The sequence below is a fragment of the Physeter macrocephalus genome, chromosome 21, assembly GCF_002837175.3.
Source record: "Physeter macrocephalus isolate SW-GA chromosome 21, ASM283717v5, whole genome shotgun sequence".
In the NCBI taxonomy this organism is placed as follows: domain Eukaryota; kingdom Metazoa; phylum Chordata; class Mammalia; order Artiodactyla; family Physeteridae; genus Physeter; species Physeter macrocephalus.
Genome location: NC_041234.1, coordinates 92,203,667 through 92,226,116, shown reverse-complemented (window position 1 = coordinate 92,226,116; position 22,450 = coordinate 92,203,667). Strand labels below are relative to the sequence as shown.

Genomic DNA, 22,450 nt, shown 5'->3' with positions numbered 1-22,450 from the left:
GCACAGGCTCCGGACGCGCAGGCTCGGCGGCCATGGCCCACGGGCCCCGCTGCTCCGCGGCATATGGGATCCTCCCGGACCGGGGCACGAACCCGTGTCCCCTGCATCGGCAGGCGGACTCCCAACCACTGCGGCACCAGGGAAGCCTGTTTCATTTTTAAAAAGATGTTTACAGTATTTATTACAGGCAGTCAAATCATATGGTAACAATAACAATCCCATCTAGAGACATGATGCCATTGGTGCACTGGTTACTTGGAAAACCTGCATGGAATTGCTTACTTTCTCTACAGGTTATCACTGTAGTGATAAACTAACACTACTAATGGTGACTTTATTCACATTTTACAATATGGTCAAAGACTATCAAAACAAGAGTTTCCAGGGGAAACTGGACTCAAGCTTAACTGCAAAAATAATCAGTATAGCAGAAATGTACTCTTTGATGTGAATTAATCTGTAGAGGCCAAATCACTTCATGAAATCTCCTGGCCACAGGACACAAAATTATCTTTAACTTTTCCTCTTTTCTCCTTAGCCATCAATAAGTCATGTCCAGTCTTTCCACAGAGTATCTCTTGTACTTGTCCTTTCTTCTCCATTCTTGTTCACGTCTATGGGTTTGTGGACTCATAACTAAAAATAACATTTAATCAAGTAATCTCTCTGTTCAAAAACCTTGACTGGCTCCCCCATATTTACTGACTAAAGTCCAAATACTATTAGCCTGGTATTCAAGGCCTTCCAAAATCTAGGTCTGAATCTTCTTTCCACTTCTCCCTTGAACAAAACTGGTCTCCTCACCATCCCCTGAACTTCTGCAAATTCTTTTTGCACCTTTGCTCATGACGTTCCTCCTGCCTAGAACACCCTCTCACCTTCGAAAGCCTGTTCAAGGCTTACTTTTGTCCATGAAACCATCCCTGAACATTACAACTCACAGCGGCCTCTCATTCCTTGAATGTGATATGAGCTATGGGCAATGTCCTTCATTTGTCAATGTTCATAGATAACTTCTCTTGTCTTACATTGTTAATTCTTGTTTTATTTAATTTTGTGTCTATCTTGCCTCCTCAACTAGATTGCAAGTTCCTTGAGGGCAGGGGTCATTTGTTATACTTTTAAAAATTATCCACAGGGCACAACACTGTGCTGGGGGACATGACAGGGACTAGTCATTGACAAAAGAGCACTGAAGTTTCCCCAAGATGCCTCATTCTCAGAAGGCAGCACTCTCTCTAGGTGACGGTTCTTTACATTTACATGCCAAATACAATCACTTTAAAGGGGAAACTAACTCTCCAGTTACTCCAAGATATTAAGGAATTACAAACTGCCTCTGAAATTTCTGAATCCCCTATTAAATACAAAATTAACATTTCATAAATAATTTCATGCTCCCCTGAAAGCTTAAAAATGACATGTCAAGAAAAATGGCCAAGCCAGGTGCATAATCTCTAAGATTTACTTGATCACAAAGTATTTAAAAAGCCAAGGCTCCATGCGATCCATATATATTTCAGTGTCTGTTTTCCCTTTTTTTTCTGGTCTGTAAAATAAGCTAAACTACGTAAGAAAAATGAGTCTAGGACTTAAAGTTTACATGAAAGGCAGCCAAAATTATATGGATAATTCAAGCTAAAAAAGTTCTTTGCATCTTGGTTTCTCCTGAATTATTTAGGTAGTCTGAGGCTTCTTCATAGTTAGAGATGTAATCCTTAGCTAGCAGCTGCTAAATCTGTGGTGGTTATGTATACTGACCCAAGAAACGCTGCAACCATCAAGTTCTATCAAAATGCTTGTTAAACTTGTAAACTGAAGAAAATAATCATTACAAAATCCCTACCCTCAGAATCTGCTGCTAAAGCTTTGAAGTTGCATAGTATGTACTGACTGCAAATCTCAGAGATGTTTTGTTTAGCTTTATAGATAGCCTCAGCTGATGAAGCTCTGGCAACAAACGCCGCTTGCTAGGCAAACCTGTGCCACAAAGGAATCCCTTGTCTTGTATGTCAGAGAGACCAACTGGAGGACCTAGTATCACTGGATCAAAACTTGAAGGATCGGTAACCCTGGTATTTCTATATATATCCTTTCTTTGTGAGATTTTCCTTTTTAAATAACGCTTTTGCTTCCTTTAGCCCAGTCTTGACCACTGGTAGGCAAGATTTCAAATCATCTCCCCAATTGGAAGTATCCATGTTTTATGGAAATTTTATCAATTTTTTTCTCCAAGGATTAGTAGGATAATAAATTTAGCTTCCTGTCAAGAAAAATGCTAAGTTCAAAGTATTATTTCCTTCACTTCTAATTACAAATAAGTTTTACCTTTTATTGTGCTCCATTACACAATTTTACACAGTACCATTATTATTTTAAGTAACAATTAAGCAAATCGAATTAATGTTTTTCAGCTCTACTTCTCAGTATATAGATTTACCTAAAAAAGTACAAACCAAGCACAGTGGTGCAATTTTCCAGGCACTTTCAAGTTGCTTAAATATTTACAAATATGTAAGCACCCTGTTTGAAAGCATGAAAATTTTGGTGTCAGGAAGAAAACACTCCATGTATTATCAAATCTTTAAATTTTAACATTTGCACAGCTCAAAATATTCCTGAGAAGGTTCATTCTTGTTATCACTTTACATCTGCATGTCCTCATATTTCAGCAGCGTATCTTGGGGAACCATAACCTCTGTCACTTGACGTGCCACTAATTGCACAAAATACGTGTAATGTGTTGCTCATCCAGGGAGAATGCATTGTGTCTTCTTGTAATATCTAAAATGAAAGAAATCTGCATGTTTATCATGAAGTAAAATAGCCACTGCCAAAAAAGTATGTGTATATGAAATCGCAGGCATATTTCAATTTATCACTGACACTTAGCTATTTAAAATGACATAAAGCAGAAAGAGCGAAGAAAAACATTACCGACTCAAGTCTTCAAAGCTGTATTACAAAGGCAGCATATCAAAAAAGCAGAAAAGATCTGGTTACTCATTACGAAGAACAGAAGGCTGTAAAATGCAAAATTCAACAGGAAGCGAGAGGTAATACAATCTTTAAAACAATTTTTTTAACAGATGGTCATAACAAGAGCCCTAAACAGTGGACTCTTTGCTACAACTTTATAGATCATCTTCTAAGAGTGGTTCTCAGGATCACTGGGGGACTTTTCAAACATGCAGATACCCATGCTCCTTCCCTGGAGACTTGGGAAATAATATTAAGTGAAGAGAAAATAAGTGAACATTTCTAAATACATACTATAATTATATAAGCCAATTAACACAGAAGACTTTCCTTGGAAAGAAACTTCCTAAGTATAAATTTTATATCCCATAAACATATAAACATACATATTCATATTAGTATAGATGTTTTAAAAATTATCCACTTTTTTTAAAGATTTTTTTTTTTTTATATGGACCATTTTTAAAGCCTTCATTGAATTTGTTACAGTGTTGCTTCTGTTTTATGTTTTGTTTTTTTGGCGCGAGGCATGTGGGAATCTTAGCTTCCCGACCAGGGATCAAACCCGCACCCCCTGCACTGGAAGGTGAAGTCTTAACCCCTGGACCGCCGAGGAAGTCCCCCAAATTAACTATTTTGTGTGCTCAAAAGCAACAGAGATCTCATGCGTGGATCAGACAGAAGAAAAGAATAGCGTACACATCACATCCAACCTCTTTACTATACTGTCCCAATTTAGGTCTCAAGCTTTCAATACTGGGTTCTCAAGTTAGCTCTGAAACTTCAGTATTAAGCCTGCAAATTGGTTTACGGTGGCAGTAATGCGTCATACCATTTGTGTTGCTACAAATCATGTCTTACATAAAGTCCATAATAGAGAAATTTCCTCTTACAAAAGTCATAACTCATGACACTAATCTGAAAGCACAGGAGAGGTTTAAGAGATGATTGATTATCCACAGCTGTCAGATGTGACGAGAAAATAGAGCATTCATCATGAACAAAACAGACCAAACAGACACTACAATGGTCACCACCAACTCTATCTAATTAAGACCTGCAATTAATAGTTTTAAGGTGATATACATCCCTTTTAAAAAGTCAGAAGCTTGAAGAAGTTTTTAAAAGGACTTTATATTTTAGTATAGTGTAACAGATTACATTGAAAGGGGCCAAGGATATCCAGGCCGTTATCTTTTTGTCAAGTAATCATTTATGGAGCTCACAGATAATTCACATTGCAATGCACAGCTATATTTTATCTTATTTTGTATTATTATGTTTTCCTTTGGGAAATAATATGTCTCAAAGCGTATGACTCAAAAAAAGGCTCTCTTTTATATGAGAATCTAATAGGAAATATTGATTTACAAAAATTCACTATAAAGTCAACATTTGCCCAAAGTAAGGCACACCTGAATATGATGCATTATGACAGTACAGCATGCATAAATATAAACCAACAGAAACTAAGATTTTTCTTGGTTAGCTGTCAATATATAATATCAAAGGTCTAAAATACTGGTCCCTAGAACTAAACAAAATAGCCATGGTTCATGGAAATTAAATGAGAGAGACAGGTGGGAAATAAGACAGCAGATTTGCAAAATCCATACTTGAGGGTGTTAAAAAAGAGATGAGAGGCCCAAAATGGAGTCACTTGCGCTAAGCCCACGTCACCTGAGACTTAATACCTAACCTAATTGCAGTTTCAGCCTTTTCTAGACAGGTAATCTTAAGCAGTCAAAAAAGCATGTGTATTACTTTCAGTCTGGAATTACCTGGTTGGCACTAGTGAGGTGCTCCACCTGACAGACCCTTGCTGTGCCCCGTAGGAAGGTGACCTTGCCTGAAAGAATCAGCTCTTTTCTAGAGTAACTTCCTTGTCCTGCCTCGTTCTACCTGTAAAAGTCTTCCATTTTGTAAAACTCTTCGGAGCTCCTTTCTGTCTGCTAGATGGGATGCTGCCCGACTCATGAATCACCGAATAAAGCCAAGATCTTTAAAATTTGCTCAGTTGAACTTTGTTTATGTAAACACGGGAAAAAAGGACTTTATAAAACTACTACTCTAAATATCTTGATCACAGTAATAGCAGTAAATTGAATGATTTGCTTTCGATTTGAATAAATTAGAGCTCAATGCTAGGTCATACGGTTGCATGCAAGTTATATAACTGTAATATAATACACATTGGCTTAAAATGATGTAATTGTTTTATACCTTTTGTGAAGGAGGAGTTTTTGCTGTTTTTTCCTATGGACTATGGAGAACAAACCCCCATAAACTGGACAGGTTCTAGGAATAAATTATGTGGTCTTATTTGATTCAAGTATACCCCAGAACAGTGATGGTGAAGTACCCACTGTACTCAGGGGCTGAGCTTGAGATACAGACAATAAAGGAAGTGGAATGATCCCCTCTCTTCCTAGTCCTGATCACCTGGCTGCTTTGGGAAGGAGGCCAAAACGGGCCTCTGAAAACTGAGCAGCAAAGGTATGCCTTGGAACAGTTTGCACTCACTCCTAATGGGCTAACAGAAGTAAAGATGGCAAAAAGAAGAAACAGATCACTGATTCCAGACTCCTCAGGCCAACAAAATTCCCAGCCACGAGAACGGGAGAGTAGGAGACTGGGGCGACTCGTCTCATTGAACAGATGGGATGATGAACGTCTGGCTGACTGGCTTCTCCATACTGAGAAGATGACCACGGTTAGAAAATTAGACTCCTAGTCACTCAGTGCAACCTTGGGCTAATGGTAACTAAATTTTCCATAGTCCTTTCTAAGAGAAAGCATACATGCTAAATTCAGAGAGGTAGAGCCTGGAGTCAACTAGCTTTTGTTTTCCTCGAAACATCTCTTCTTTCAGCCATCATTACACTGCAGCTCTTTGGGAACTAACCACTATTTGTAAGTACACCCTTCGAGCGATGGTCTCACACAGGGGAGTGCCAAGCAATCAATGAAATGCAGATACCAGGACAGATGAGGTTCTCCTTTCTGGAACCAGTGTTAAGAATGGGTTCTCTAAAGGGTTGTAGTTATCCTTGTTTCTTTTAAGGAGCCTTAATTTCTTAAAACAAATTGAGAGTTTGAAGAGTTTCTGAAGCAAATATTTATCTTATTGGCCGTTTTCCTTAGTAAGGAAATTAAGGAGACTTTACGATAAGCTTAATAGGCTCACGCACTGAGGGACCAGACCATCAGGCTGTGACTTTTACAATTGTGTTGAAGATATTAAAATACCTGAGTGACAATCCATGTCTAGAGTGGTTGTAAACACAGATTTCAGGACCCCAATATAGGAATGACATTTACCAGGACAATTCAGGAGTCCTCTGGTTTTAGGTAAGTAGGGATATGAAAGTCATAACTACTTAATTATGACATAATTTGGCTGTAAGTGGTGAGCAGATCTTTGCTTCTATATTTTTCAGATTGTGTTCTACTAAGTTAGCTGTAATTGTCATTAACACTCAGTCATAAATTAAAATGCTAGGTTTTATGAAAATAGAACCGGCTGTATGGGTATTAAGATGATTCCCGAATTTTGGAACTCACTCAGGAGCTCACCTAAATGATGGTATAGTTGTCCCTTGGTATCCTTGGAGGATTAGTGCCAGGACCACTAGTGCCCCCCGCACCCCCCCCCCACAGATATTAGAATCTGAGGATGCTCAAGTCCCTTACATAAAACAGCATAGTATTTGCATATAACCTATGCACATCCTCCCCGATACCTTAAATCATCTTTAGATTGTTTATAATACCTAATACAATGTAAATGCTATGTAAATAGCTGCCTATGTGCAGCAAATTCAAGTTTTGCTTTTTGGAACTTTCTGGAATTTTTTTTCAAATATTTTCGATCTGCAGTTGGTTGAATCCGTGAATGTGTAACCTGCAGACAAGGGAGGGCCACCTGTATCTAGTTTCTTACAGCTAAGACAGGAATATTCATTAAGGGATTTGGCTATTGAGCCAATCATTTCACTTCTCTAGGACCCTTCTTGAGAGATCCTTATCCATGTTCATAGTAGATCAACCCAGACTTGCTCAGCTACTCGCTTCTAATGGCTCTGTGGCACAAAGAACCAAATGATTTATTATCTGAAGCAACTGCTAAAGCAATTGTCAGTAATTGCTTCAAATTTCGTTTGTATTACATCACTTAAATGATTAAAGAAAATATGAGCAAATTTTAAAATAACATACTAATTTCAAGGTTAACACATTCCAAACTAATAGATTTGTTAAGTAACTCTTTACGGACCCCAGATCACGTTTTCGTTTTCAACCACCCCAATACTTGCCTGCTCGTGAATAATGTCAGACAATTCTTTTACCATGTCTCTGAAATTTGACTTTAGCCCTTCATGGTACTCAATCTGATCCTCTTTAATTAGCCGCTCGTTTAGTTCCAGTGCAATGCTGCATGCTTGGATGAACTTCCTGTGGATGAAGATCAAAGATAAAGTTTTTATTGTTTATTCCTCGAAAGTCTCACCGACAATTTAATATTTACTTTAACCATGGCTTGCCCACAAGGAAGATTAGAATCCTATATTTTCACTGTGCTTTTGCTAATGCCATCTCCTAAGTCTGAAATATCTTTTTCTTTCTTTTCCATCTTCCTCTTCTGGTTTCTTACCTCCTTCAAAATCTGGCTCAAAACATATACCCTCTAGGAAGCCTACTTGCTCAGTCATTTACTTGATATGATATCAGCTAAAGTTGTGCTAACATTAATTTACATCTGTAGATAATGTCATTCATTCAAAAATAATTTATTTGGTACTAACTATGCACCCAGTACAGTGCTGGGTGCTACAGGCATGAAGTATCTGCCCTGGGCTGCTAAGAGTGGGGACAGAGTTGATGAGTTGTCATAAAAGCATTTTTCCATCATTTCATGTGTTTATATGTTTAATGTCCATAATTAGAGTGTAGGTCTTAGGGCACAAAGTACCTCACTGCCCACTTGTTTTGTATCCCTGTCATAGCAACTAGTAGAATCTTTTGATACATGCCAGGCATTAATAAATATTGAATGAATGACTGCTGGTTACTCTGTAACCTGAAACAGCTGATAACACAGAGACAGGAAAAGTAAATGTAATAAGTCTGAAGTAAACGAGTGGATAAGCTATCATCTTTCTCCTTAGTCTATTTTACTCAGCCGTCTCTCTTATTCTGAATGTAAACTCTTTTTATATATGAAACAGATTTTTTTCCAATGCAAGACCATTCAGACATGCCCTAGCTTAGAGGGATACTCAGTCCAGACAAGATATCACATGCCCCAGACTGGAAGAATCCAAGTGGAACTAAGGACTTGGATAGAAGCAAGCCTATCCAGCCCTTCCTACCCTAAATGGTCTGAAAAGCTGTACCATAAGGTCAGTCAGGCAAAGGAGGACATCACATAATGAACGTAGGCTTGTGTTTGTGTCACAATATCCAAAGCAATACAGTAAGTTGTCATATTTAATGTGTTGGGTCACTAGGACATGGTTAAAGTTCTGCAGCAAGAAAGAAATCACACATTTCCTTACTACTTAAAGTATCATTAGAAGGTCACTTAAATGTTGTGAAAGAGAACAGAGAATGTCCTTTTTTGGAGGGACATTATTTGGTGAATATTTTGGTTTCTTTTAAGAAGAAAATGGAGTAAAAGAATAGAGGAATAATCTGCAAACTACAAAGCACTTACCTAAACATGTCTTTCAACTCATTTACTTTCTTAGGCGGATACTTGCTAGCTTGACTGTCATTTAAGAAAGCCCTTGCATATGCTAACGGACCTGCATTTACCTAAATTACAAAAGGAGAAAAATGAGAGCGTTGTTAGAATACAACCAAAAAGTAATTTTTGTAATTCTCTTTTTAAAGAAAACCAATATGTTAAAAATCCACATCTGAGAAACATATTTACTATTCTTACTGTAAATTTATTTGAAAAAGAATAACTAAAGCAAATCATCTGCAAAGATGATATTCTAATAAGTTAGTTAATGATTTCTGATATGTAAATATAGGGCTTGGCTATAGTCAGAGGGATTTATGTTAAAGTCCTCTGACATAACACAAAATTTATAGAAATTGAACATAATTTACTAACTTAATAAAAAATGTACAGGTTTTTGCACTCAGTAAGAGTATAACAGACAATTACAATTAATGCTTGCTCTGTGCCCTTATGAAAGCAAGAGGAACGTCAAGAAACATTTAATACATGTTTAGCAACCAACATACCTGCACTGAAACACAGCCCTGCAATTTAAGTTGGAGCTGAATCATGTCCACGTCAGCAGAAGAGCAAAGCTTCTGCAGCTCTGCAGTTTTATCTTTTATTTCATCAGTAGCAACATCAATTGGCTTTAAATTAATCTGCTGTTCATAGTTTATAGGGATCCTCTTCTTCACATATGGAAACGAGTTTGAAGCTATTAAATGTTAAGATTGAACAAAGGAGTTTTTAAGATAGTAAATCAAACAGGCAAATTAAAGAAAAAAATCTATTGTGCTTAATTCTCCCCATGCTTTGTCTGGAAAATACCTTAGGGACCAGATAGGTGCCTTATTACTTCAGGATTGAGGGAGAAATTCTCTTTATGAGACAACTCAGAGCAATCATGAATTACATACGGGAAACGAATGGTTTATAACATAGCCATGTTTGTGCAAGCTAGTGACTGAACAGTAGAACAATGAATGATTAAAATTTCAGTTACATTTTCCTGCTGACCAGCTGCTGCTTGTGTGTATCAAAAATGACCATGTCAAACAAAGAAGTTATGCCAAGTCCCACTTACTAGTCAAGATCGTACGGCGTTTACACTGTTCTTCTATACAGCCTTGCTTTTTGCCTGATAATGTGTAAGGAGCCTCAAAAACAAATCTGTTGACATTATGGTTTCTTTCAAACTCAGTTTTTCTTTCTGTGAGATCTTTGTCATCAAAGTAGGGCTTCACATAAGTGACTTGGATATGAGCATATTTGGGATCAAGGTCTTTGACATTTACCTGTAAGGTAAGAAAGTTTTGTTTTTTATTCAATATATGGGAAAAGGGGGTACAGGTAAGCTACTAACTCCTCTGAAATCAATTGAGGACCACTGTCGCTGAATACACTGTGAGTTGAATACACAGCTGCAAGAGGTCTTTGCCCTTTTTTCAAGGATCGTTTCCTTCTGATTATTAAGAAGTTACAGAAACCTATTTGGAGATTACAGAAATGTAGGCAGAACATAAAAACTGTAATGCTACCACTCAGCAATGACCATTATTCACATTTTCATATTTTTCCTTCCAATCTCTTTTCTATGCACATGTATTTACAAACCTGAGATCATGCTGAACATTGTTTTATAATCTGATTTCCTAAAAATATATTAAAGTGGCTTAACTGCACATCTGAATTCCACCTCAATAAAATATATATTATAGAGAGGATTCTGAGAAGACGGCAGAGCACCAGAAATCTATCTTCCTACAGGGACAACAGCTACACTGGCAGAATCTATCTGATGTAACTATTTTGGTGGAGCAGTGGTTGAGAGTCCGCCTGCTGATGCAGGGGACCCGGATTCGTGCCCCGGTCCGGGAAGATCCCACATGCCGCGGAGCGGCTGGGCCCGTGAGCCATGGCCGCTGAGCCTGCGCATCCGGAGCCTGTGCTCCGCAACGGGAGAGGCCACGACGGTGAGAGGCCCGCATACCACAAAAACAAACAAACAAACAAACAAACAAAAAACAAAAAACAAAAAACGTGAGGGAGAGGGACAACTTCCCTGGTTGTGCAGTGGTTAAGAATCCACCTGCTAATGCAGGGGACACGGGTTCGAGCCCTGGTCCGGGAAGATCCCACATGCTGTGGAGCAACTAAGCCTGTGCACCACAACTACTGAGCCTGCATCCTAGAGCCCGCACGCCACAACTACTGAAGCCCGTGTGACCTACAGCCCACATGCCACAAATACTGAGCCTGCATACTGCAACTACTGAAGCCCGTGTGCCTAGAGCCCATGCTCCGCAACAAGAGAAGCCACCGCAAGGAAAAGCCCATGCACCACAACGAAGAGTAGGCCCCGCTCGCCGCAACTAGAGAAAAGCCCATATACAGCAATGAAGACCCAACGCAGCCAAAAATAAATTTTTAAAAGAGAGAGAGAATGTGATTAAAAAAAAAAAACACTGCCAAAAAAATCAAATGAACACAAAAGAAGATAGTAATGCAGGAAACGAGAGACAAAAAAGCTATAAGGCACGTAGAAAACATAGCAGAATGACAGAAGTAAAGTCCCTCCTTATTAATTAGTAATTAATTTAAATATAAGTGGGTTAAATTCTGTAAACAAAAGACAGAGGTTGGGAGAATGGAATAAAAAAAAAAAAACATGATCCAACTATATGCTGTCTATAAGAGACTCACTTTAGCCCCAAAGACACACAAAGGCTGAATGTGAAAGAATGGAAAAAGCTATCCCATCCCAATAGTAATCAAAAGAGAGCAGGGGTAAAGATACTAATATTGGAAAAAATAGACTTTAAATTTTAAAAGGTTACAAGAGACAAAGGAGGGCATTATATATTGATAAAAGGTTCAATACAGCAAGAAGATAAAACAATTATAAACATCTACACACCTAATAACAGATCATCAAAATATATGAAGCAAAAATCGATAGAACTGAAGGGAGAAATAATAAATAGTTCTACAATAATAGTTGGAGACTTTAATACCTCACTCTTAATACTGGATAGAACAACCATGCAGAAGGTAAGTAAGGAAATAGATGACTTGAATAACACAATAATCTACCTAGACCTAACAGACATATATAGAAAACTCTACCCAACAACAGAATACACATTCTTCTCAAGTGCACATGGGACATTTTCCAGGATAGACTATATGTTAAGCTACAAATAAGTCTCAATAGGTTTATAAAGACAGATATCATACAAAGTATCTTCTCTGACCACAATGGGATGAAGTTAGAAATCAGTAACAGAAGTAAAATTGGAAACTTCCCAAATTGGTGGAAATTAAACAACATATTCTTTAAAGAAATCAATGGATCAAAGAAGAAATCACAAGGGAAATTAGAAAACACTTAGGTATTAATGAAAATGAAATCACAACAAACCAAAACTTATGGGACACAGCAAAAGCAGTGCTACGGGGGGGGGGGGGGGGGCGGGGCGGAATTTATAGCTATAACATTTAACATTAAAAAACAGGAAAGGTCTCAAATCAACAACCTAATTTTACAACTTAAGGAACTAGAAAGAGAAGAACAACTAAACTCAAAGCTAGCAGAAGGAAGGAAATAATAAAGATTAGAGCACAGATAAATGAAATAGAGAATAGAAAAATAACAGAGAAAATCGATGAAACCAAAAGTTGGCTCTTTGAAAAGATCAACAAGATTGACAACCCTTTAACTAAATAGACCAGAAAAAAAGAGAGAACACTCAAATTACTAAAATCAGAAATGAAAATGAGGACATTACTACCAATCCTACAGAAATAAAAAGGATTATAAGAGAGTACCATGAGCAAGTATATGCCAACAAATTAGAAAACCTAGATGAAATGTGAAATGAACAAATTCCTAGAAACACAAAGCCTACGAAGACTAAACCATGAAGAAATAGGGAAATCTGAATAGATCTTTAGTAAGGAAACTGAATCAGTAATAAAAAATCTCCTGACAGAGAGAAGCTCTGGACTTGGTATCTTCACTGGTGAAGTCTCCCAAATATTTAAAGGAGAACTAACATCAAGTGTTCTCAAAATTTTCCAAAAAAGTGAAGAGAAAGAAACACTCCCTAACTTATTCTATGAGGTCAGCAATACTCTGATTATCAAAGACAGCACAAGAAAACTACAGACTGATATCGCTTATGAACACTGATGCAAAAGCTCTCAACTAGAATACTAGCAAACTGAATTTAGCAGCATATTAAAAGGATTGTACATGATGACCAAGTGGGATTTATTCCTGGAATGCAAGGATGGTTCAACATATGAAAATTGATCAATGTAATACTGATACACTGCATTAACAGAATGAAGGGGAAAGAACCCCACATGATCATCTCAATCGATGCAGAAAACGCATTTGACAAAATTCAACACGCTTTCATAATAAAAACACTCAATAAAGTAGGAATGGAAGGAAATGTCTACAATCTGATCAAGGGCCACTGTGAAAAACCTACAGCAAACATCACATTCAATGGTGAAAAGTTGAAAGCTTTTCCTCTAAGATGAGGAGCAAGGCAAGGATGCCCATTTCACCACTTCTACCCAACATGGTGTTGGAAGCACCACTGAATTGTACATTTAAAAATGGTTAACATATAAATGTTATGTTATGTGTATTTTACCACAATAAAAAAGATAATTATCACAGTTCTATATTATAGTCATCGACATGACTTTTAATGGATGGATATGGATAAACATGATTTATTAGATCAGTCCCTCATTAATAGACTCAGGTTGTTTTCCAACATTTTGCTATTATAAATAATGCTCCAATGAACATCCTTGTATTTAAAACTGTGTATATTTTTTTCTGATTTATTCCTTAGGAAAAATTTTTAGACAAGAAGTTGCTTAGTTAAAAGATTTACATGGTTTTAGGAATTTTGATACATACTGCCCAACTACCCTACAGAAAAGATGACAATTCATACATCCACAAGCAGTATTTGACATTGTAAGAGTGGGTACTCTTGATTGCATTAAGCCTATTCTATGGAGGAAGGGGACCACAGGAAAGCAGAATGGTTCTATTTCAGAGACATAAAATTATAATAGTTACAGACCATTTCATAGAGTCTAAATTCCATGTCAAGAAGCTATGCTGCAGTCTCTCCATTAACTCCAGATGATTCCCAGGACCCTCTTCTTTCACTGTTCTCCCAACTAAATTTGACTTGTGCCTTGGGTGTCGGTGACGCTGTCAATATCCTTGCAATTTATCATAGTCAGGCCTTTTTGTGTTTAGCATAGGAAAAAATGAAACAAACCAAAAAAACAACAAAAACCTCCCAAGAAACAGTCCCTACATCCTTTTTTTTCCCTCCACACATAAAGGAGCATAGACAAGGGAAAGTTTCTTAGCAACTTTTAAAACTTCTCCAAACCCATTCTACTTGTTATTACATAAAAATCTAAAAGCCTAAATCTAGAAATCCTTTCTTTTCTTTCCCATTAAAAAGCTAGACTTCTCCAGAGAAACTCAGGTGAGGTTAATTATCTGGCTAAGACAAGACATAGAAGGAAAATAAAAAAGAGGTCAAGACTGATTTTGACCTTATACAATAAACTATGTATATGGTAAACATTCAAACAGTACATAAGGGTATATATGAAAAGTAACAAAGTCTTTCTTCCCACATGAGACTCTAGTCTCTCTCCTCAGGGATAACCATGGTTAACAATTTTGTATGTATCATTGTAGAAATTTCCTAAGCATAAACAAGTGAGTATATGTGAATATCAATTTTCACAGATGTAATCATCCTATCCATAATGTTCTGTGCCTCACCTTTTTTTCTCTCAATAATATATCTTGATAGGTATATCAATACTCATCAGTTTTTTAATGCTTAGGATACTATATCCATTATATGGGGGTAGTCCCACTTCCTTAACCATATGGATATTAGATTGTTTCTAGGTTTTTGTGATATAAACTTTGCAGCAATAAACACCTTTAAACATACATCTTTATGTGTGTATATCTATCTACAAGATAAAATGTTAAATGTGAAATTATTGGGTCCAAGGAAAGATACATTTGAAATACTGGAAAATACTGCCCAACTGTTTTTCACATTGTTTGTGCTCTTAAGCAGATTTTGTTCTTTGGCAAGTAAAAGAGTGTTTTTTTTTTTGTTTTTTTTTTTTTTTTCCGGTACGCGGGCCTCTCACTGTTGTGGCCTCTCCCGTTGCGGAGCACAGGCTCAGCGGCCATGGCTCACGGGCCCAGCCGCTCCGCGGCATGTGGGATCTTCCCGGACCGGGGCACGAACCCGTGTCCCCTGCATCGGCAGGCGGATTCTCAACCACTGTGCCACCAGAGAAGCCCAAAAGAGTGTTTTTAATTTTTAATTTCACACATTAAGAAAGAAATAAGGATTTTTAAAGTGGCAACTGCTTATTATATCCGTTGCCTATGAAGAATGACTAAAATATTGTGCATAAAAATAATGTCAGGAGTCCAGCTGCCTGATGGTGGTTTGTCATTAGTGCTTGTTGGCCAGGTTTTCAGAGGCAGAAGAAAGTAGAAAACCGCATGTTGTTCTGCAAGCCTGGCTTTCTATTAACTTTCCATTTATAGTATCAGTAGTATGGCAGCAAGCCTAAAACTTTCTGGCTATAAGGAGATAAAATTTTCTGTTGCCTTAATTCAATAAAAAAACAAAATAGTGAAACAGATCAGAAGTAGAGAGGTTCTGCCAAATATTCATGAATTTTGAACCTATCAGCACATCTATTTTTAAATGTCGAAGGCATAGGTTTAAGATAAAATCATCTCCATGAGATACAGGTAAGTTTACAAAGTGAAGAGATCATTTTCACAGTAGAAAATGAAGCGTCTTTACTATTGCCACGGGCTTTTCACTCCGGCAATGCTGCCCGTTAGCTATGAAGTGCTTTGCGTAGCACCATGCACATCATAGTCACGCAGTAAATATTTCTGGGGCCTACAGATCCTGCACTGTATAGGTCCTTCCTACCTGAAAAATCAGCTCTCATCCTGTACATACCCATGGTAACTAAGGACAGTCAGGCATTCCTATTGTGCCTTCCCGCAATTCTGTCTATAGGGAACTATGCATTTCTAGGAAAGAGCCTCTCTTGCTGGAACCTTTCTCATCCTTGCCTTGGCAGGGCTAGTGGGATGGATAATCTTTAGATCAAGGCCCAAGGCATCTCTCCTAAACCTACATCACTGCGAATGTAACTAGTGAACTAAGGATATCTTAGAGTAAAATGTGTGTCTTAAGATGATTTTTTGTGCGTGTGTGGTACGCGGGCCTCTCACTGTTGTGGCCTCTCCCGTTGCGGAGCACAGGCTCCGGACGCGCAGGCTCAGCGGCCACGGCTCTCGGGCCCAGCCGCTCCGCGGCATGTGGGATCTTCCCGGACCGGGGCACGAACCCGCGTCCCCTGCATCGGCAGGCGGATTCTCAACCACTGCGCCACCAGGGAAGCCCCCCAAGATGATTTTAATCATAAAGTATGAAACTGACAATCACGATGCACAACAGCATTCACAAGAGCTAACCTTTATTGAGCGTGCCAGCTTCTATTATTATAAGTGAATGCTTTTTTACATACCAGGAACTCTAATCACTTTCCATATATTAACTCATTTAATCCGTACAACAACTCCATGAGGAAGGCACTATTATTAACTTCATTTTACTAATATGAACAATGAGGCACAGAGAGGTTAAGCAACTTCCCCATGGTCACACAGCTAGCAAGTGGCAGAGAATGGAGATTTGAATCCTTCTTTCTGATTCCAAAGCCCCTGTCCTTTCTTTCACGATCTGGAAAGGCTCTATTTCCCATGTCTCTCCTCCACTAGCTAAAAAAGGAAACAGTCAGAAGCAACGTACCACGCCTGGAACAATAAATATGTTACCTTGTCTGAATCCTGAATTATTTTGACATTCTCTGTACCAAATTTTTCACCATAAAGTTTAACAAGTCTCAGGGAAATCTCCGAGAGGCCGGTGAGCTTTGGCTCTTTATAGATGTACTCCTTTCCATCCTCTTCTTCAAAAAAAGACTATTATAAAGTTAAACATACGATAATTTATAAATAATATGAGCAAACAAAGCATTTAGAGAAAATCTATTAAACAATTAGCAATAATGTATTTGAAATAGATTTTAAATAATAGTACTAAAAGTCACATGCATATATTTTAACTGAAATAAATGAGAATTTTCAAACTCACAGTCATATGAGCATATTATTGGCCTGAAGATTTCCACACTCGATTGTTTCACCACCTGCATACTTACCTGATTTTTACTGCAAATCTTTCAGTGCTAGATATTAAATATACATTTAAGAAGCTTAACAAAAAATGAAACTGAAGGAAACATTCAAATCTTATATGTCGTACTCTGACCTAGTGGATTTAGATATGGGGACCAAAGTGAACTTTACACTTACAAACGAGGGTTCCTGCTGTTGTGAGAGGTGCTCTATCTGGACAGAATCCTAGAACCAATAACTGCTGCTACAGTAGTCATTCAAAGGTGAATGTTTAAAAAGGAAAACAACTTTATGAACTAAAGTATACTTACTTGGCCATAAAAGGCAACTCTGAAGAAAGTGCCTAAAAGTCTTTTTTTTGTGTGCATAACCTCCAAAATTTTTGTGTAAGCTCCATGAAGAGTTCTATAAACTTGAGTAAGTTTCTGAAAAAAATGAGAATAAACAAAATAGCTTTGTCTTTTGGTTAGTTACTAAATGTCTAAGATAAATGCACAGGAAAAAAAAGCAACACTATTTCCTTTTCAAAATGGTTTTGGTGGGGTCATTCACACTCCCCTCCCCCATGGTCATTCATTATTAGACAAAACTCCTTAACAACTTTAGGTCATAGGGTAGAGCTTAAAATGGTCAAATAACACTGTATTTCTAAATATCATGTTTCATTTCATTCATATCTCAATGGTAGTGTATAATTTTAAAATACTGTGTTATGGACTACTTTTTTCTTATGTCTGAATTATTGTAACTGAAAGATCAGCAAAATGCTTTGCTTGAGCTCTTAGGTGGAGAGATGAGAATAAACAATCCATGAGAACAATTTTGGAGAAGAAAATAAAATGCAGACACAAAAACAATAGTATAAGCCTGAGCGTGGACTCCTTTTATACAAGTTCACAGACATTTTCAAAGAATATATTCTTCTACACATCCAGAAAAAGGGAGCACGCTGTGCTAAGAACATTATCAAGAATGTGAAAAGACAACCTACAGAACAGGAGAAAATATTTGTAAACCACAAATCTGATAAGTTTTCATATCCAGAAAATATAAAGAACGCCCACAATTCAACAACAAAAAGACAAATAACCTAATTTAAAAGTGAGCAAAGGACTTGAATAGACATTTCTCCAAAGAATATATATCAACGGCCAACAAGGACATGAAAAGATGTTCAAAATCACTGGTCATTAGGAAATACAAATCAAAACCACAATGTGACCCCACTTCACAGCCACTAGGATGGATGGCTGTAATAAGAAACCAAAAATCAGTGTTGATCAGGATGTGGAATGTGTACCCTGCTGGTGGGAGTGTAAAAGGGAAAACAATCTGGTGGTTACTCAAAAGTTATACATGGAGTTACCCTATGATCCAGCAATTCCCCTCTTAGGTATCTATCCAAGATAAATGAAAACACACCCAGGGCTTCCCTGGTGGCGTAGTGGTTAAGAATCCGCCTGCCAATGCAGAGGACACTTCAGTCATAGTGAAAGCTTAAAGTCTCAGGGAATTTAATTTTCTTAATTAAAAAAAATTGGAGGGGACTTCCCTGGTGGCGCAGTGGTTAAGAATCCGCCTGCCAGTGCAGGGGACACGGGTTCGAGCCCTGGTCCGGGAAGATCCCACATGCCGTGGAGCAACTAAGCCTGTGCGCCACAACTACTGAGCCTGCGCTCTAGAGCCCGCAAGCCACAACTACTGAGCCCATGAGCTACAATCACTGAAGCCCACGCACCTAGAGCCCGTGCTCCGCAATGAGAGAAGCCACCGCAATGAGAAGCCTATGCATCACAACGAAGAGTAGCCCCTGCTCGCCACAACTAGAGAAAGCCTGCACACAGCAACAAAGACCCAACGCAGCCAAAAATAAATAAATAAAATAAATAAATTTATATATAAAAAAAGAAAACATACCCATACAGAAACTTATACATAACTGTTTACAACAGCACTATTCATAATAGCCAAAATGTGGAAACAACCCAAATGGATAAACAAATTGTGGTATATCCATACCATGAAATATCATTCAGCCATAAAAAGGAATGAAGTTCTGATACATGCTACAACCTGGATGAATCTCTAAATATTATGCTAAGTGAAAGAAGCCAGAAACAAAAGGTCACATCTTGTATTAATTTTTTTTTAATGACACACCCAGAATAGGCAAATCCACAGACAGAAAGCAGGTTAGTGGTTTCCAGAGGGTGGGACATAGGGTGGAGAGTGATTACTAAAGGATATGGAGTTTTTTCCTGCGGTGATAAAAATGTTTTGAAACTAGAGAGAGGTGGTGAGAGCGTAACGTTAAGAATGCACTAAATGCCACTGAATTGCACACTAGAATATGGTCAATTGTATGTTAGTGAATTTCACTTCAACAAAAAAGGGGAGCACAGAAGCATTCCTTCTCTAAAATTCTTCCCATATTATTTTCTGCAGTTGAGCTCAATTTGAGGGAAGTTTTCCTTACCTTTATGGCTGCCACCTCTGACACTTTTCAGCCCATCCCATAAAGATACACTGAAAAATTACTTCATCTCATGCAGAACACTAGGGGATCTATACAGACCCTTGCACCCCTACAAGGCAATAGGAGTAGTTCCCCTAAAGAACGTATTGTTTCCTTTAATGTGTAGGGAAGATATATTTTTCTTTTTTCCCTATTAGTCAATTGAGTAGCAAAATGTTCCCTGGGTTTCTAATAACCTGATCTTCAACCTAAGAGTAAGAGAGTGGGTATTTTGAAACTTTTACAATGGTTCTTAGGATGTAATGCTTTGATAGAAAGCTCAATGCCAATTCTTGTCTTGTCTCATAGGCTATTCTTTGTCATCTGTAGGACTTAGATTTAATTATTTAACTCTTGCTTTTTAATATAGTCACTTGAACTCCGCTATGATTTTTCAGGCATGCCCCATATACACCAAAAGCATGGCAAAGAGAGAAAGACCCAGAACCTAGGAAGAAAAGGTGAGTTTGATCAGAGCCAGTTTGGAACAGAGATTAGAACACTACACAGATGATATTAAATGTATGTTTTCACTCTTGGAAACTTCTTCAACAATGAAAGACTACTTGCCATATTTAAGGATAAACTGCTTTGCTTTAAAAAAAAAATGGCTTGAATCCTAAATCATCCCTTCCCAGCATAGTAAGGGTAGAAAATTATGATATGGACTTAGAGACTTGAATATAAAAAATTCCTGTTCAGTGCTGGTGGCAACAGCTGCTCATTATACTACTATTCTTTATTAACTACCCTTTATCCACAGCTTTATCTGGCAGGCTAAACTGGAAAGACTCCTCACAATAGGGTTATTACTAGTGACATTATCTCCCCTACTGTCATCTGCCAGCACCTTTAGTCTCACCGTCAAATTGCAAAGAATAGAATCATGCCTGTCATTCTTCCTGGGCAACATGGAAATCCAACAGCTTTTTTAAGTGAAGGTTTAGTGAAGACAACATTGATTGTTTTCTGCCGTGAGTGGAGGAGGAGAGATTGCTAGATAAAAATGTTTTGCGAACCACTGGTATAATGTAAATTTCAATTTATATCTTAAATGTCTGGTCCTTAATTTCATTTGGAAAATTTATATAAATATGAGGTAGGATTGTAATTTTAGGACCTTCTAGCATTTTTTAAGGATAGTAACTTAAGACCAAAATAAAACATCTAGGCCAATGATGCAAATGTTTAAATTACCTACCTCGAATTCTCGACGCTTCTCATAAATTGGAATGATCAACTTGGAAATTTCAGAAATTACTTCATAACGTTCTGCTTTCCATAAGCCATCCACACATTGTTCTAGCAACTCCAGCAAAACTTCCTGCATTGAGAGAAAAATGCAATCAGGAATTTGAGATAGTTTTAGAGCTCTGGGCAAATATATTTTGAACCATTTCAAGTTAATAAAGAATAGAATATACTAAATTTAATGAAATGCACAGAAGGAGTATAGTTGTGTGAGTATATTTTTCTAAATCACATACTTGAAATATGTGAAATTGAAACCATTCTTAAAAGTATGAAATTAATATTGACAATAGTAAACTACTATTTACTTTGTTTATCACATAATGAAGATGTTAACTGTACTTACAAATGGTAACACATTGAGAAGAAGTATTTTTAAAAGGGGATATATTGTTCCAAACTGAGGATGTTTAAATGTCTAACAGGGTAAATTCCACTAAGTCTATAAATGTCCATTATTTTTCCTTTATATTGAAATTATATTTAAACACAATTAATAGAGTCTTAAGATAATTTGGCAATTTTCAAGCTGTTGCATCAGTGACAAAGGTGTTTATTAAAATGATGTGATTTTGGTCAACAGTGCTTCCTTCCTCACTATTGGTTCTAAAATTAGTGGGAATGACAGTATAATACCTCAAGACAGAGATCTCTGACCTTGCTGTAATGATAACAGCCGCTATAAAACAACCATCATGTCATGTTCTCAACAATAAAAAGATGAAGCCAATTACTCATGCTATCCATAAGTCTTAACAGTTTGTTTCTATCTTAAAGAGATTAACTTCAGACCTATAAAACTGACTGCTAAAACGGCTCTTCCTGTATGTCCTCTAGACAATTTTGAATTCATCTTCTTCCTAAACTAGCTCTTTGACTTGTGTTTCCTACCTAGCCAGTGGTCATACCCTATAAACTCCTCTTAGCTAGAAAACTAAGAGCAGTTTTGACTTTAGCCTTTGTTATGGGTTGAACTGTGTCCCTCAAAAAGATACGTTGAAGCCCTAACTCCCAGTACCTCAGAATGTGACCTTATTTGGAAATAGGGTCGTTGCAGATATGATTAGTGGAGGTGAAGTCATACTGGAGTAGGGTGAGCCCTTACTCCAATATGACAGAGATATGCAGGGAGAACACCATGTGACTACAGAGGCAGAGACTGGAGTAACGCAGCTACGAGCCAGGGAACGCCAAAGATGGACAGCTACCACCAGAAGCTAGGAAGAGGCAAGGAAGGCTTCTACCCAGAGTCTCAGAGGGAACATGGCCCTGCTGACACCTTGATTTCAGACTTCTGGACTCTAGAACTGTGAGACAATAAAATTCTGTTGTTTTAAACCATCTAGTTTGTGTACCTTGTTATGGCAACCCTAGGAAACCAATACACTCTCTTTCTTTACTCATCCTCTAATCAGTCCATCACCAAGTTCTGCCAGTTTTACTTCCTAAATATTTCTCAAATCTGACCCTTCTTCTCCATTTCTGCTCTCATTGCTAAGGTTCAAGACCTCATTCTGTTTTCTAACTGATCTTCCAGCCCTGGCACTTTCAAATCTATCCTCCACAAATCTGCCATAGGGTTCTGATTAAAATGCGAACCAGACCACGTCCTTCTTCCTTCTTAAAATCTCATGATGGCTCCCATCATTCGCAGAACTAAGGA

General features: G+C 37.7%; 1 protein-coding gene across 5 annotated transcripts in view; it reads right to left on the bottom strand.

The window, feature by feature from the left end:
• Nucleotides 1-2,311: 2,311 nt before the first annotated feature.
• DOCK11 (dedicator of cytokinesis 11) overlaps nt 2,312-22,450 on the bottom strand; it is a 188,736-nt gene continuing 168,597 nt past the window's right edge. For all 5 annotated transcript variants that reach the window (XM_024128108.2, XM_055081656.1, XM_055081657.1 and 2 more), the window contains 8 exons: nt 20,738-20,860; nt 17,333-17,446; nt 16,659-16,805; nt 9,798-10,008; nt 9,238-9,428; nt 8,696-8,796; nt 7,296-7,434; nt 2,312-2,784 (listed from right to left, as the gene is read on the bottom strand). In XM_024128108.2, coding sequence (XP_023983876.1) covers nt 2,662-2,784; nt 7,296-7,434; nt 8,696-8,796; nt 9,238-9,428; nt 9,798-10,008; nt 16,659-16,805; nt 17,333-17,446; nt 20,738-20,860 — 1,149 coding nt within the window. In that variant the 3' untranslated portion in view covers nt 2,312-2,661. The remainder of the gene's footprint in view (nt 2,785-7,295; nt 7,435-8,695; nt 8,797-9,237; nt 9,429-9,797; nt 10,009-16,658; nt 16,806-17,332; nt 17,447-20,737; nt 20,861-22,450) is intronic.